This window comes from Anabrus simplex, chromosome 5 (genome assembly GCF_040414725.1).
Source record: "Anabrus simplex isolate iqAnaSimp1 chromosome 5, ASM4041472v1, whole genome shotgun sequence".
NCBI classification, from domain to species: Eukaryota; Metazoa; Arthropoda; class Insecta; order Orthoptera; family Tettigoniidae; genus Anabrus; species Anabrus simplex.
Genome location: NC_090269.1, coordinates 418,126,534 through 418,145,014, shown reverse-complemented (window position 1 = coordinate 418,145,014; position 18,481 = coordinate 418,126,534). Strand labels below are relative to the sequence as shown.

Genomic DNA, 18,481 nt, shown 5'->3' with positions numbered 1-18,481 from the left:
CTGGGCTGCTTTGTCTCTAGCCTTCATTAATTCTGTTCTCGACCTTTCGGATAACATAACCTTATTGTTTTTCTTTTCCATTTCACGGTCATGTAGCATGGGCCTTCTGCTCCTGGTTACTTGGATCATTCGATCTATCTCTTGTACTTTCACTTATTAATGACGAGTGCATTTGTTCTTAGACAAGAGTTTATTACCCCTTTATTGGTATATGACCTACGTTTTTATAATACTCTCAGTGATCTAATGGACAAATAAATGTAGGCTAAGTCACAGTGTTTGTACTCAATCAATCAATCAATCAATCAATCAATCAATCAATCAATCAATCAATCAATCAATCAATCAATCAATCAATCAATCAATCTCTGATTCCACTTCTTTACACATATCATTGATATATATAAGAAAGCATAAAGGTCCAATAATACTGCCTTGAGGAATTCCCCGCTTAATTATTACAGAGACAGATAAAGCTTCGCCTATTCTAATTCTCAATCGCTATTGATCTGCATTTAGGGCAATCGCCCAGGTGGCAGATTCCCTATCTGTTGTTTTCCTAGCCTTTTCTTAAATGATTGCAAAGAAATTGAACATTTATTGAACATCTCCTTTATTCCAATCTCTAACTCCCCTTCCTATGAACGAATATTTTCCTCAATTTGTCCTCTTGAATTCCAACTTTATCTTTATATTGTGATCTTTCCTACTTTTAGAGACGCCACTCAAACTTATTCTTCTACTAATGTCATTCCACGCCATCTCTCCACTGACAGTTCGGAACATACCACTTAGTCGAGCAGTTCGTCTCCTTTCTCCCAAGTCTTCCCAGCCCAAACTTTGCAACATTTGCAACATTTTTGTAACGCTACTCTTTTGTCGGAAATCATCCAGAACAAATCAAGCTGCTTTTCTGGATTTTTTCCAGTTTTTGAATAAGTAATCGTGCTGAGGGTCTCATACACTGAAACCATACTCTAGTTGGGGTCTTACCAGAGACTTGTATGTCCTCTCCTTTACATCCTTACTACAACGTCTACATACCCTCATAACCATGTGCAGAGATCTGTACCCTTTATTTACAATCCCATTATGTGATTACCCCAATTAAGATCTTCCCTTATATTAACACATAGATACTTACAATGATCCCCAAAAGGAACTTTCACACCATCAACGCAGTAATTAAAACTGAGAGGACTTTTCGTATTTGTGAAACTCACAACCTGACTTTTAACCCTGTTTACTGTCCATCTCACAACATTATCAAGGTCATTTTCCAGTTGCTCACAATCTTGTAACTTATTTCTCTGTATAGAATAACATCATCTGCAAAAGGCCTTATCTCTGATTCCACTTCTTTACACATATCATTGATATATATAAGAAAGTATAAAGGTCCAATAATACTGCCTTGAGGAATTCCCCGCTTAATTATTACAGAGACAGATAAAGCTTCGCCTATTCTAATTCTCTGAGTTCTATTTTCTAGAAACAGAGCCACCCATTCAGTCACCCATTTTGCTAGTCCAACTGCACTCATTTTTGCCAGTAGTCTCCCATGACCCACCCTATCAAATGCTTTAGATAAGTCAATCGCGATACAGTCCATTTAACCTCGTGAATCCAGGATATCAGCTATATCTTGCTGGAATCCTACAAGCTGAGCTTCAGTAGAATAACCTTTCCTAAACCCAAACTGCCTTCTATCAAACCAGTGATTAATTTCGCAAGCATGTCTAATATAATCAGAAAGAATGCTTTCCCAAAGCTTACATGCAATGCATGGCAAACTTACTGGCCTGTAATTTTCAGCTTTATGTCTATCACCCTTTTCTTTATACACAGGGGCTACTATGATGTGAGGAGCTACGGTATCTTGGTTTCTGGAATCTAAAGACCGGACTAAAAGTAAATGTGTATGATCTAGTAACTGATTGTTATTAGGACAAATATCTAAGGTGCTATGCTGCTCGTTTTTGCTCAGGGCTTCGACTCATTTACTGCAAAGGGCACGAAACCTCTGATCTGTGAATTGTTGAATTCCCACTGTCGGCAGCGCTGAAGGTGGTTTTCATGGTTTCCCATTTTCACACCAGGCGCATGCTAGAGCTGCACCTTCATTAAGGCCATGGCCGCTTCCTTCCAACTCCTAGACCTTTCCTATCCTATCGTGCCATAAGACGTATCTGTGTCGGTGCGACGTAAAGCCACTAGCATAAAAAGAAATGTTGAATTATTACCTTCCTCCGAGGTGACTTGCTGTAACGTATTCAGAGCTTCTGAGTTCTTCCTTAGGTATACAGCTACGCAGTGTGATGGAATTATTTGTCAAATATTGTTGTTGCTCCATTGTTATATAGCTTATTTACTGTAAATTTGTTAATCACCTGGGAAGAGAAAGAAAATATAATATTTTCCAAATTTAACTAGATTTCTTGAACCCTATATTTTGCTTTGTCTACCCATTCAACCCTCATGCTTCTTTTCCTCTGTAAGCCACGGAAATACCCCTAATAATAATAATAATAATAATAATAATAATAATAATAATAATAATAATAATAATAATAATAATTCTATCGTATGGGTTTTAGTGGCGGGAGGATATGCTCGGCTCGCCTGGTGCATGTCTTTCTATTTGATTCCCATGGGTGACCTGCGCGTCTGGATGTGGGATGACGATTACGAGATAGGGAGAGGATGAAACCCGGTATCGGCATATAGCCAACTCCTGCGGAATAGCATTAAGGCGTCTGCTCGAAGCTTTATATTTCCATTCGACGGACGAATCACCATCACCATCACCATCACCATCACCATCACCATCACCATCACCATCACCATCACCATCACCATCACCATCACCATCAACAGTTGGAATTCAAGAGGACAAACTGGGGCAAATATTCATTTATAGGAAGGGGAGTTAGGGATTGGAATAACTTACCAAGGGAGACGTTCAATAAATTTCCAGTTTCTTTGAAATCATTTAGGAAAAGGCTAGGAAAGCAACAGATAGGGAATCTGCCACCTGGGCGACTGCCCTAAATGCAGATCAGTATTGATTGATTGATTGATTGATTGATTGATTGAACAGCGTCATAAGCCCTCACTCTATATGAACACTCGAATCTTTGCCTACTTTCTGAATAAGAAAACTAAATGGCTCTGGTTCACAGACGTGGAAAACGATTTACAAGAATGGGGATCTTATGTGATTACATCTTACAATGTGACCCTTTAAAGAAGAAACTTGAAGGTTTACAGAGTTTTCGAACAAAGCTTGGAATGAAGACAGGCAAGTCGCGGACAGAAGAACGAAAGGAAGCTCGCCGAAGAAGGATACTGGAGTACTGGGCGAGTGTTAACCCTTCGCGGGCGGCGCTAGGCCGTAATTCATGGCCGTAGACGGCGAAAAAAGAAATTGAAAATAAAAACATGCATGAAAAATTTCGGAAAATTAACTTAAAGAATGAAAATATACCCAAATTAACCGCATGTCTTGTTTAAGAGTGGAAACCGAAATTTGAAGTGGTCTGAGGACAAAATAAATATCGTCTCATCATCTTTTCAATGGAAGAATTGCACAAGGGGCACTCCATGACATGATCTGACAATGCTTAATTTTAAGAACACATTATTTCTCTGAATGTCTAGCCGTTATTTTCATTTCCTGAAACAGGGTCGGAGATAAGGTAAATAAATTTATATTGCGCGTTTATACTACTGGATGCCTTTCCCGACGTCAATCTCACTTGAGTAGCTAATGAAGATGAATGAAATTGGATAATTAGCTGGAAAGAAACGGCTCCGGCCTGTAAGTGAAAATGGGAAATCACGGAAAATCATTCTCAGGAAAGCCGACGGCGGTGATCGAACTCACGTGTTTCTCGAATGCAGAACCGTACCGCGGGTACTCCGTTTGGTACACATTAGTCTACTATTATGAAATATGTGTACTGTAACTATTTGATGATAATAATAAATATAATCAATAAAATATCATAAAATATATCATAAATGAAAATATTCAAAAACTTCATAAAATACTTGAAATAATTAAAGTAATAAAATAGTTAATCGAAATGTCCGTAGTATGGGCGCCAGAGTTCACCAGAATGGATCCCTCGAATTTTGATAGAGCATGATAAACTTTATATCCCATAATGCTGCGTACTGGTACATCTGCTGCAGGCCTTACCTAACCTCCTGAAAATGACTAAGTAGGTAGGAACTGCACCTAGGTTCATAAATAACTCCACTGATTCTAAAATAGCTAACTATATTTTTAACAAAATCCGTGCATGAGCACCTCATCAACACACCAAAATACACTTATAATACACAACCACAAGATTGCTGGAAGACTCCATATTTAAAACAACAACAATAATGAAAACAGTGGGAAAACGAAAGCGAGAACTAAACTACCATTTGTAGATAGTCCGATGAACAATGTACATATATGCAGATAAATACCCTTCACTGTCTCTGTATCAATACCACTTGCCAATTCTCATAATCAGCACTTCTAACATCACACAGATACTGTACCTAGTAATACTGTGTTCACAGATTTTAACACTTGTTGTAAATATAACATTTGAGCGACACACGCTTATCGATCCTCAACATAAATTATGGAAAGTCTGAGATAGCTTTCACCAACATATAATGCCAGACCTCCACAAGTACTACAACACTTAATGCGTACGCCCTCCACAATTTGTTGATCAGCCACTTTCCACGAACATAACAAGACTATGTTCCACGAACGTTTGAAGTCCAGTCCAGTATATTGCAACCGTGTCACTACCGTGCCGTATATCAGCACTACTTCCTGCTCGTACAGTGTGTCAGTACTCCTTCTTGTCCGTACCGAGTGTCAGTTGTGGTTCCCGTCGTTTGATCAACCATTATAGGCATCAGCATTCCCCTTCCTCTCACATAATACGTCTGGATTGGTCCTTGCCAGCCAATCATGAGTGATCCACCGTTCAGGGTTGCCCTCAACTTCTTCATGCTCCCAAGACATAAACAAATGCTGGAGTATATCACATGACTCATAGAACTTTCCTAGTACAATAACATCAACAAACACATCTCATCAGACACTGGGATGCCCGCATGAGTCATACGAATTACCAGAGTCCAAGATAACAATGTTTTCCCACTCATGCAAAACAAATTACTCATACTACATATATGGTTACCTTCCAGCTTACAAAGATTAATGACAAAATATACAAATGAAATACTGATAATAATAATAATAATAATAATAATAATAATCGAATACAGACAATGATATCTCCAACTTGTACATACAGTGCGAGGGTGTGATATATGCACTATCACAGTACAGAGAGCTAATTTAAATGATGTTTTGACTTAATTTTGTGTTTGTGATCGTGGAAAAGTTAGTCAAAGAATAGTCAGAGACTCTCAACACACACTCCGCAAAAATAACATAAAATAAATATTCTATAGGGTGTGTTTCAGTATCAAAGTTTGACGGCAACATTGGCCCTTCATTAATATTACGAACGGGAATAGTAGTCGTAGTTCCGGGACTGTTATTACTTTTTTTCAGATCCACTCTGTCCTGCCAGTGTCACTTGTGTGGTTGTTGTTCTCAGATTAGGTGGAGAAATAATTTTCGACTTCAGAGGCGTACACACTAAAATCCGACACTTCTTCGTCTGTATCATCCAATATTGACACTATATCGGTATCGCTAATCTGTTTTTGTGAGTCCATTTCACCGGAAAACTGTGAAAATATGTAATAAGTACTGGCGCGAAAAACTGCGTAACGCAACGTGCATATTACGCAACTCTCACTACCAGGAGAAAAAGTATTGCAAGATACTGAGGAGATTATCGTCATCAGTTGAGTTGAAGGAACAACTTCTGCAGTCTATGAGCATACTGTATTTGTGTACCTCCTCAGCTAGTGAAACCGCGAAATTCGAATGGAACATACCAGGTGGCTCAAGAACGCCGTACTTTCTACTTACAAATGTCCCGCATGCACAAATGATGAACGGGACGTCTACCAACTGATTTTCACAGGCGCACTACTGCCAGGTTACGTCAGAATATGAAGAGATAAGAACAAGCCTGTCGCTCGCAGCATGTGAGTCAGCGATACAGGTCTAATGCACCCCTTGCATTAGTAAACGTCGTTTTCCACCGTATATTTCTAGGCTGGTGTATGGTACAGCCGCACTATATTTGCTGTCAGCATATCGGCAATGAATAGTGTGTTCAACAGCGACAAATACACAGACATTATTTTAATCTGGACAACCTGGTCGGAATGCAGCCGAAGCTCCAAACAGGCGTAGGACAATGCCCCCTACACACGTATTTCATCGAACAGTACTAGTTTTTGTTTCATACAAGCAACTCTATTATCGAGTGGAATTTCTACACTTTTATAAATTAATAAGTTATTAAATTTCCTTTTCTGCATCCTTGGCGTGTTTGCAAACAGTAGCGGTGATTAGGAGGTGGGGCGAGGAGGGACAGTGGCACCTTCCCCCAACTTTTTGGAGTAAACATTACATTTTTTCCACTTTAACCAGCTGGAACTAGGAATTATTTAAAAAAAAAGCTATTTGTACAAGCCTTGTTGTCTTATCTGCTAATTATTTCCTTTATTTTCTTTAATTGGTATTCTGCTTATTTATTGGCAGAAATACGCACAAAATGCCGTTCGTCGCGGCTAAACGATTTGTATAGCACTATGGCAAGTAGTGGAGACTTTGCATGTGCTGTGAGGAAGGGTAGTAGGGGTACATATTTTTTTGACAAGGTCGTGGACACTGAGTTATAATTCACCCGCTTGCTGCGCTGGCACTCTCTTTTAGTGCCAATTAATTTCTTAGTGTTATTCAAATACTAAATGATTTTAATTGCATAATCATGCCGTACTTCTATTTAATTGTACTGGGCGAGCTGGCCGTGTGGTTAGGGGCGCGCAAATGTGAGCTTGCATGCGAGAGATAGTGGTTTCGAATCCCACTGTCGGCAGCCCTTAAGATGGATTTCCGTGGTCTCCCATTTTCACACCAGGCAAGTGCTGGGACTGCACCTTAATTAAGGCCATGGTCTCTTTCCTTTCCACGCGTAGCCCTTTCCTGTTTCATCGTTGCCATAAATCCTATCTGTGTCGCTGCGACGTAAAGTCAATTGTAAAAAAAACATATTTAAGTTAATTGTAATTTCAACGGGAGATAATACTAACTTTACTTTCACCGGACTAAATTCTTTCGTTTGTGTTATGTTATTTATTATGTAAATGTAACTAACCTGTCCCGTGGTTGATTTGTAATAATACTTTTTTGAGATTGTGATTAAATGCTGTATACTAAAATTTTCATCAGGTCTCACAAACAAACCACAGGGCAGGTTAAATAGATTTAATAAATAACATAACACAAAACAAATAATTTAGCCCAGTGAAAGGAACGTTTGTCTAGAAAGCCAAGAATAATGACCGAGAGGATTCGTCGTGCTGACCACACGACACCTCGTAATCTGCAGGTCTCCGGGCTGACCAGCGGTAGCTTGGTAGGCCAAGGCCCTTCAAGGGCTGTAGTGCCATGGGGTTTGGTTTGGTTTTTGGAAAGGAACGTTGGTATTATCTCCCGTTGAAATTACAATTACAATTGAATTTATTTTACAATTGGCTTTACGTCCGCCTCTGTGCTTAGTGATTAGTGTGATTAGCTGCCACCCCCAGAGGCCCGGGTTCGATTCTCGGCTCTACCTTGATGTTCTTAAAAGTGGTACGAGGGCTGGAATGGGGTCTGCTCAGCCTCAGGAGGTCGACCGGGTAGAGATGGGTTCGATTACCACCTCAGCCCTCCTCGATGTGTTTTTCCGTGGTTTCAAACTTCTCCTCCAGGCAAACGCCCGGATGGTCCCTAACTTAAGGCCACGGCCGCTTCCTTCGCTCTTAGTTGTCTAACCCTTCCAAACTTCCCATCCCCCCACCAAGGCCCCTGTTCAGCACAGCAGGTGAGGTCGCTTGGGCCAGGTACTTGTCATCCTCCCCACTTGTATACCGACCCAATGTCTCACCCTCCATGACACTGACCTTGAGGCAGTAGAGGTGGGATCCCTCGCTGAGTCCGAGGAAAAATCAACCCTGGAGGGTAAGCAGATTAAGAAGACACAGATATGACTTATGGCGACGATGAGACAGGAAATGGCTACGCGTGGAAAGGAAGAGGCCGTGGCCTTAATTAAGGTACAGCCCTAGCACTTGCCTGGTGTGAAAATGGGAAAGCACGGAAAACCATCTTCAGGCCTGCCGACAGTAGGATTCGAAACCACTATCTCTCGCATGCAAGCTCACAGCTGCTTGCCCCTAACCCCACGGCCTGCTCGCCCCGTGCAATTAAATAGAAGTACGGAATGATTATGCAATTAAAATCATTTAGTATTTGAAAACACACTAAGAAACTAACAGACACTAAACGAGACTACCAGACTGATGGATGCGCGCGGCAAGCGGGTAAATTATAACTCCGTGTCCACGACCTTGTCAAAAAATCATGTACCCCTACTACCCTTCCTCACAGCACATGCAAAGTCTCCACTACTTGTCGCAGCGCTATACAAATCGGTTAGCCGCAACGAACGGCATTTTGTGTGCATTTCCACCAATAATTATGTTAATAATCAAAGAAAATAAAGGAAATAATTAGCAGATAAGACAACAAGGCTTGTACAAATACCTTTCTTTAAATAATTCCTAGTTCCAGCTGGCTAAAATGGAAAAAAAATGTAATGTTTACTCCAAAACGTTGGGAGAGGGTGCCACTGTCCCTCCTCGCCCCACCCCCTAATCACCGCTACTGTTTGTAAACATGCCAAAGATGCAGAAAAGGAAATTTAATAACATTAATTTATACACGTGTAGACATTCCACTCTATAATAGAGTTGCTTGTATGAAACAAAAACTAAAACTGTTTGGTGAAATACGTGTGTAGGGGGCATTGTACCCTATTTTTAACTTTTTAGCAATACAATTTTTGGAATATGTGGCACTCAAGGGACTCCAGCAAGCCGAAGCCCTTTAATTGTACCATATATATATATATATATCTCGTATGACATAATGTTGGGATACAGCATAGATTTTTGAACTTGACACAAAAAACCCCAGTGACTCTTTGAACTTCAAGAACAGTACCATATTTTTAACCTTTTAGCAATACTGTTTTTGGAAAATGTGGCATTCATAGGACTCCAGCAAGTCAAAGCCCTTTATTGTACCATATGTACATATGTACATATCATTATTATTAGAATAGTGGCATTCTTGTTTAATTTTAGTGGTGTTTTATTCTGCACTCTAAGAACTCTAAGAATGGCACGGCACCCTATCTTTAACCTCTTAGCAATACTGTTTTTGAAAAATGTGGCATTCATAGGACCTCAGCAAGTCAAAGCCCTTTATTGTACCATATGTACATAACATTATGTATTTTATTAGAATAGTGGCATTCTTGTTTAATTTTAGTGGTGTTTTATTCTGCACGATTGCTATTAAGCAGGTTCATCAACAGCTGATTATGACCTATTTACAGGTCGAAACCGGTACTGTATTTTAATGTAAATAATTCTAGACACTTTGTAAAATAAAGTATTGAATAGGTGGAAAACTCATCCTTCATACGTGTGTGCTCAAATTATCCATTCGGACTATGAAGCTGATAGATTATAGACCTGCACCTGGCGAGCCAAAGTCCTTGGACACATCCCGGCACTAAAAAAAAGCCATGTGCCATTTCAATTGTTTTTATCCATGCTTCTACAAACTTGTGTGCTAATATTTGATAAGGGTCACGCTCCGCCACTGATCCTAATACTCTTTACCCCTTATCATTCTCCATTTTATTTCCCACCTTTGAAATGGGTGATTGCTCACCCCAGTAGATCGCTGGTTTTCAGCCTCGCATCCTGAGACTCCAAAGCTGTCGTTGGTTCGGTCTACTAGTGAAAACATGTACTGTACCAACTCATGCCGTGTTACACTAGCCCGCATATCACCATCCCTAGTTGTAGGTGCTTCCTTCCCATGCCTCATAACTATTGTTGAAGTAATGTGGCGTCCAACTTAGCACACTTGCTAATACTTGTAAACCTATTAACATGAAGTCCAATAAATGTACAGTCCCAGAGAACTGACAACAGTTCTTGTATGCTAAATTCAGTACTGAGACTGAATTATACAAAGTAAGCCTTTATAAGTTTGTTTTTTCACTATGATCCTTCACTTACCGATATGCCTTGAATAAATAAGACTGGCAACACGGCCATGGCAAACGGAATAGAATAGAATCGTCGTCTGATTATTATTTTTTTAATCGGCTTTACGTTGCACCGACACAGATAGATCTTATGCTGACAATGGGATAGGGAAGGGCTAGGAGTGGGAAGGAAGTAGTCGTGGCCTTAATTAAGGTACAACCCCAGTATTTGCCTGGTGTGAAAATGGGAAACCATCTTGGCTGCCAACAGTAACGTCCGCCTCTGCGGTGTGGTGGTTAATGTGATTAACTGCCACCCCCTGGAGGCCCGGGTTCGACTCCCTGCTCTGCCACAAAATTTGAAAAGTAGTACAAGGGCTGGAATGTGTTCCACTTAGCCCCATGAGGTCAACTGAGTAGAGGGGGGTTTGATTCCCACCTCAACCATCCTCAAAGTGGTTTTACATGGTTTCCCAATTATCCTCCAGACAAATGGCAGTGTGGTACCTAAATTAAGGCCATAGCTGCTTCCTTGTCTATCCATTTTGATTTTCCCATCCCCCCACAAGGCCCCTGTTCAGCATAGCAGGTGAGGCTGCTGGGCAAGGTATTGGTCCTTCACCCCAGTTGTTTCCCCCTATCCAAAGTCTCATGCTCCAGGACACTGCCCTGGAGGGTGAACAGATTAACACAGCCACTGACACAGATAGGTCTTATAGCAGTGATGGGATGGGAAAGGGCTAAGATTTGGAAGGAAGCAGCAGTGGCCTTAATTAAGGTACAGCCCAGTATTTGCCTGGCATGAAAATTGGAAACCACGGAAAACCATCTTCAGGGCTGCCGACAGTAAAGTTCCAACCCACTATCCCCCGAATGCAAGCTCACAGCTGCGCGCCCCTAACCCCATGGCTATAGTTGGTTATAGTTTCCTCATGCATACATTTTCTACAGGCTCTTACTCACTTGTGAGTAATATGCTTGCACATTTTTGTAAAGTAGGCTATGTCAAAATTCATAAATGTTCAGTCACAAAAACTTCAGTATACACTATTTTTTATTTACAGCCATATTTTCATTTTTGTGTTGTTTTCCGATAGTTCTCATTGGGACAAGTTAAATTATAACTCACTCAACTCTGCACATCTACACACTGAGCTACACCCTACGGTGACTGACTTTAGACTGCCAAAACGAAGCCTTAATTGGGCGGCCATCTTTTGATGATGTCATGCGTATTACGTCAACTACTGTGGATACTTCTTTGCATCCATCCTTCTAATTGTCTGGTTCTGTGGCTAACTGGTTAACATGTTACTGTGGAGGAAGTGGTGCAACTAAACATGAGAGAGTGTGATAAAAATTAACATTTTTACAATAAGATTAAAAAATTGAAGTTTATAGCTTTCTCTGACACAATGTTAACATGTGCATGTTAAAGTGCTGAAACTCAGTTGTTTTTACCATCAACCTATAATAAAAGCATTGTTGAAAGCTAATTTATTGATTGTTTTCTTTAGTTCTCCTTAAAGCATTCACCATCGAATACAGCCTGACCCTTTTCCTTTACAGACCTCTTTTCAGTGTTTTCTGAATGTTGTAGACACTATGAAATGTTTTGTAATCTATTCATTTCTTTCTGCACAGCTTACTCAACATACCAAGGTGTGCCCCTACCGACTGTACGACTGCATACCCTGCAGGCCACGGTGTCGTTGGAGAGGTTTTCGAGAGGACATACTACAGCATTTGAGAGATGAACACCCTGAATTAGTGTGGAACAAGTCCTACAATAGTGTGGTGTATGAGAACTTCGACACGGTCACTAGTCATTCCTGTACCCATGCCGTACTTGCTCATGGCAGACTATTTTGGAGCCATTCGTGTCGCGACTCAGATAAGAGACTGCTGTATGAGGTGGTGCAGCTCGTCGGTCCAGCCGAACAGGCGTCATATTTCAGGTAATTTTAATGTAGAGTCTTGAAATTTACTGTCAGGCTTGTGGCAAGAGACTGTTGTCACCTTACTTATTGACTGCTCAGTAATTATAATAGTTCTGAAAAAAATGGCAGGAGGGGGGGGGGGGGGGGGCTAAATTGGTGCCAGAGTACCATCAGATCCCTCAATTTTAAATAAAAATTTTATTATTAATACTACTTCCCCCATGAGGAGGGTGCCACAAGGACAAAGTATGTTGACTACACAGTATTTTGTCTTCTAAGTTACTGGTGAGTTTGCTAGTGTGCCAGATAGAAATAACCATCACAAGATTCAGGAATTAATTTGTAATGTTGCATGACGTATGGTTCTTCAAATGTTATATAGATGATTGTGGAGTATGGTTACTGAACCCTGTATTGCGGCGATAGCGATGTCATGAAGTTGTATCCGGTTGAGACCGAGAGAATTCAATACCTGTACAAGAAATTTAGGGATTGTGCCTTGGGCTCCGATCATGAATCCAAGGACGGAAATATTGTCTAGGTGATATAAGTCTTTATAGTAGTTTACGGTTGGCTGGTAAATCGACTTTTTCTCGGTGTCCACCTCTTCGGCCTGGCCAACGTGTGACTCGAAGCGTATTGTGGGATCTAAGATTAGTCCCTTGCTTGCTAGCTAGTTGAAAAGCTATCATGTCAATACGCCTGTTACTCCCGTCGGTAGCTAGGCCAGAAACCTCTTTGTGCACCATGAAACCGTGATCCCTCAGCGAGGTCGCGATCATGTGTCGTACTGTATGTTGGTGGTAATTTTTGATAGAGTATGGAGTTCTCATCTCAGCTTGAGTACATAAATTGGAAATCGGCTATCCTGTTGTTGGGTTTTACCTAATACCCCTGAACACGATGAAATGGGAGCATCCAACTAGGCTTACAAATATTAAATGAGAACTGCACTCGTATATTCATCAAGTCCAATCAAATCCGTTATTATCACTTTCAATTAATCAGCACTGGTCTGCCTTTAGAGCTGTCGCCTAGGTGGCAGATTCTCTATTTATTGTTTACCTAGTGTATACCATGGAGGCCATGCGTCTTCGTAGGTGTGCTATTTACCAACTGATGAGCCCAACTTAGCACATGGGGTGAAATGCTGGCAACCAGGAATGAGTAAGTTGGAAAATTTATAATGTCCAATAACGGACCATTTATATTGGTATTACTTACCGCTTAGTCGAGCAGCTCGTTTTCTTACTTCCAGGTCTTCCCAGCCCAAAGTTTGCAATATTCTGACAACACTGCTCTTTTATTGGAAATCACCCATAACCAATCATGCTGTTTTCCTTTGGATTTTTTAAGACAGAACATGTCATTGCCAATGGATATTAGATTTCATATTCAATAACAACATCATCAGTGCTGATAATTACATCCAAAAATTGCAATAGTTTCATATCAAGTGTTTAAATCTCTTGCTTCTACTAGGTAACTAGGAGAGTCTTTGAGAGTTTTAGGGATCCTCACTTTTAGTTTTCATTTTCTGGGTCGTCCGGGAGTTATTCATGTATATTTTCATGTTTATATTTATATTTATATGGTATTTTGCTATACTTGACTTCTAATGGTAATGGACAGTCATTGTTCAGGAGTCGGCAACAGTGACAGACATTTGAGAAGTGCTACGTCGTTCGTGAAGATGCAGTCAGAGTTGATCAACAAGTGGAACAATGGGGAGGCCATGGATGGCGAGAAGTAACGTACCCACATGAGAATTCGATTTCTTTACCGAAAGTAGTAGGACAAGTTATTATCATAAACCAACAAGTTACGTACATTCCGAAAGGTGACAAACTAACATACGTTAGAACTGACTCCATAGAATGCTTTAATGTCTATGATGTAATATATTATCCTGTTGAATTTTTTAATTCTCTTCACCCTTCAGGCATGCCACCTAACAAGATAGACATAAAAAAGTTGGATGCTTCTTAATATTCTTCTTCACAGTCTAAATACCAATCCTGGTTTGTGCAATGGAACGAGAAAGAATATATCTTTTACAACAATTGCTTTGGAATTTCTGACATACCATTTGTTCCTAAATGGAGGCAATTTCCTCTAAATTTATCCTTCTCTGTCATAGTCAATAAGCTACAGGACAAATTTTACATAGACTTTGGATACATCTTTCTACTCTGGTGTTTACCCATGGATACCTCCATGTATCTTTCTTAAAAGTTCGGAAATCTGTTCCTGTTCCTGAAACCAATGAGTACAATGTATCAGGTGATGGAATCAATGGCACTAATTTCACTTCGCCATTTGTGCAACACAATCCAGTGGCTTCATTTTTGTATTTCAGTGCCTTAAAATTTTGGCAAACTGAGTTCATAGATCCAATAGCAACGCATTGGTAGGCACTGTAGTCAATGGAAACATCATAAGTGAAAGCAGCTCGATTTAAACTTGGATGATTATTAGCTGAACGACACTGCACGGGTTTGTGATATTCGAATCCTTTCAGTTTAGTTTTGCTCTTCACGTTGTTGTGCAGTCCGATTAGACTGAAAATGCTTGTAGCATTTCGAGTTCTTCGACCGAAGTTGCTCCGCCCGTGTCTTATAGGCAGCATGAGTCTTGAAATGAGTATACTGTATATGGAAGCACACACAAAATAAACCAATCATCCAAAGAAACCGATGAACATTTTGTTGAGAAGCGAAGATTTAAAAACAATCAGGGTAGACAAAGGTCTCCAACTATAACAAAACATGACACTGCATGCTACTGTCTGGAGAGGGTATGTTTGGGGGATCCGTACTGGCAGTCAAGGCAGCCAGACAGCAAGCCAGCCAGCCAGCCGAGTCGTGCGCGAAACCAAAACCCAGGAAGATATTCTTCCTGTCACAAACTGAAAACTAAGCGAGATAAGAACTTGGAGTTTGTTTGAGAAATAACTTCCATATCTGAAGACTATTTGCCTCACTTTCACCCCCCCCCCATGAAAATTCAATTGCAAAGAAATTGGCCAGCGACTGACTTTTTCGTGTCTGCACATAAAAATCTCTGAACATGACTGAAAAGAAACACAAATAATGCATGTTCTTATTATTTCAATTTAAAAACAAACTTATCTACATCGAGCTGGAATGTTCCTTTACCAGCAGTGAAAAAATTACAAATATAGTGAATATAAAATAGGAGTTATGACATGATAAATTCTATGCAATGAAGATTTTGCATTTCAGGTAACATTCCATTATGTTAACATTTTCACACTCATTTATTTTGTAAACTTTTTTTTTTTTTTTTAACGGCATCAAATGTGACTTGAAAGTTTGTACATAATCCGATATTCACCCATTTTAACCGATAACATTGAGATTTAAGGAGATTTGGCAAATGCGCTGGATTAGACGAGGACAGCGCTAAACGCAAACGTGGGAGAAGGAAAGAGAGAAGAACAGTTTGAATTGAAAAAGAGAAATAGGGTTTTTACGATTTTCCTGGCATTTTTCCAATTTTTCTCTTCGTAAAAACCTTACTCGGACTTCGACGAATATTTGGAAAAAAGAATTAGCCAAATTGGTCCAGCCGTTCCCGAGTTTTGCGTTTAGCAACACATTTAGCGATTCATTTTTATTTATATAGATTGTGATCTTTCCTACTTTTAAAGACACCACTCAAACTTATTCGTCTACTGATGTCATTCCACAATATCTCTCCACTGACAGCTCAGAACAAACACTGACAACTAGGAATGAGTTAGCCGGAAAATTTATAATAACCAATAATGGACCATTTATATTGGTATTATAAATTTACTCATTCGGGACAAATATTTCAGATTCCCTATGGGAATCAATATCTATATCACTTAGTCGAGCAGCTCATCTCCTTTCTCCCAAGTCGTCCCAGCCCAAACTTTGCAACATTTTTGAACACTACTCTTTTGTCGGAAATCACCCAGAACACACCGAGCTGCTTTTCTTTGGATTTCTTCCAATTCTTCAATCAAGTAATCCTGGTGTGGGTCCCATACACTAGAACCATACTCTAGTTGGGGTCTTACCAGAGACTTATATGCCCTCTCCTTTACATCCTTACTACAACCCCTAAATGCCCTCATAACCATGCGCAGAAATCTGTACCCATTATTTACAACCTTATTAATGTGATTACCCCAATAAAGATATTTCCTTGTATTAAGCGTATTAGGCTCCTGAATTTGAGACGTTGATGGAAGACTATCAACCACCACCATGGAACCACCTGGAAAGGTGTGAATGATATGAAATGTTCAACAGAAAAATAATGCTATTATACCTTATTTTCATACATTGAATACATTAGTCTATCACTGAACATTGAATTTTTATGACTGTATTTTAAGCAAAATCGACTTTTAACCTATTAGGTTGTGTTATGTACATGTAGTACATGTTGAAGAGATGTTAAGTACAGAACAAAAATGGCCAACTGGACACCAGTGGGATCCGAACCCACAACCTCTCGATTTCGCATCGGTTGTTCTGTACTTAATATCTCCTCAACACGTACTACCTGTACGTAAGATGACCTAAAAAGTTGAAAGTCGATTTCTATTAGTCTTATCATCTTGTGAGAAAAACAGTGTTTGGGCTTATTGCATTAATTACTGGTACTCATGTCTATATTGCAAGATTGAGAACCATTTTTCTTTGTAGGGTATATCAAAATTCATATAGTTATGTAAAAATTCATTACCAGTACCTTTTAATGTAAAATCATTTTGGCGCCCCTCTCCCTCGCCCCTTAAGTCCCATACCACACAAAAAATTCAACCACCAGCCACCACTAAGTGTAATAATATTTAAAGCAAGGTTCATTCCCAGCACTTTCTTTTTCCCACGAATGTGTTAGAAGAGGCGTGAAATGATTCAGGAATACCACTATTAGTATTTATTTAGTATATGGTTTATACAAACAATATCAGTAATATATATAACTTACATATTTACAGATGAGAAACAAAGTAATTTGTGCTTCACAATTGAATATCTAGTTTTCAATCCAGTGTATAGCATCTGGAGTTACAAGCAGGAAGTCATCTTCATCACTGTGATAGGCTCGAATCTTGCATTCCACGACGATGGTGTGGAGCTCCACAGTCACAGTCACAGTCACAGTCACAGCCCTGATTAGGTAGCTTTTTCCACTTATGGAGAGCGGCTCTGTACCAACCATGTCCTGTTCTGATTCTATTCGGGGCAGTCCACATCTTGCATAGTAGGTGGGATCCGCTTACAAGGCACTATTTACAAATAGCCATCTTATTACACATAGGTATCTAGTACCCAACCTAGATGAAGGGGAGCTCAAGAGGGTATATCACACTCTATCCCCAGTTTACAGTTAAAGATTTATGAAATTTTACATGAGCCGACAGGAGATTTACACTTTAGAGAAGTTAGTTACATATTTAAGGTTTCGACCTTTCCCTCAGGTTAAACTGCGGGACAGAGAAATAAAGATGTTAACTGGCCATTACCTTACTGAAGAACTACTGCCTGATGAAAGAGGCGCCTCCCGCCCCCCTGCTTGACACACACACTAAGTTAGACGAAAAGAACAGGTTCAATAAATGGCCCGAGTACAACTGGAATGGAGTCAAAGATTGAGCTCCCCAAAAAAAATTAAAAACCTATAGGGCACTTGGCCAACGAAACAGGGGCTAATCCCAAACTACCGAGGTAGCGCGCATGGAGATAACTTCAATACATTGCAGAAACAAATGCGGTACCTCAAACCAAGATGAAGGGGAGCTCGAGAGGGTATATCACACTCTATCCCCAGTTTACAGTTAAAGATTTATGAAATTTTACATGAGCCGACAGGAGATTTACACTTTAGAGAAGTTAGTTACATATTTAAGGTTTCGACCTTTCCCTCAGGTTAAACTGCGGGGCAGAGAAATAAAGATGTTAACTGGCCATTACCTTACTGAAGAACTGCTGCCTGATGAAAGAGGCGCCTCCCGCCCCCTGCTTGACACACACACTAAGTTAGACGACGATCAAATGGCCAGGAGATGAGAAAATCTGCAGTTTATAAACCCTCGCGGAAAGTTCGAGATCTTTCACGAATAAAACAGCCACACCCTCACAATTTTATTGGTGGATGAAAAGGTTACACTCAAAATCGAAGAAGAAATACGGGATTGGTTGAAAATTAATTCCAGAAATTCTTGATTGGCTAAATTCAAAACTGGCGGAAAGAAAATATAAATATTGC

General features: G+C 40.0%; 1 protein-coding gene across 1 annotated transcript in view; it reads left to right on the top strand.

Annotated features, from left to right (window-relative positions):
• Positions 1–18,481, top strand: part of LOC136875029 (probable E3 ubiquitin-protein ligase sinah) — a 205,998-nt gene that overhangs the window by 174,854 nt on the left and 12,663 nt on the right. Inside the window, exon 3 of the mRNA XM_067148748.2 lies at positions 11,916–12,229. Coding sequence (XP_067004849.2) covers positions 11,916–12,229 — 314 coding nt within the window. The remainder of the gene's footprint in view (positions 1–11,915; positions 12,230–18,481) is intronic.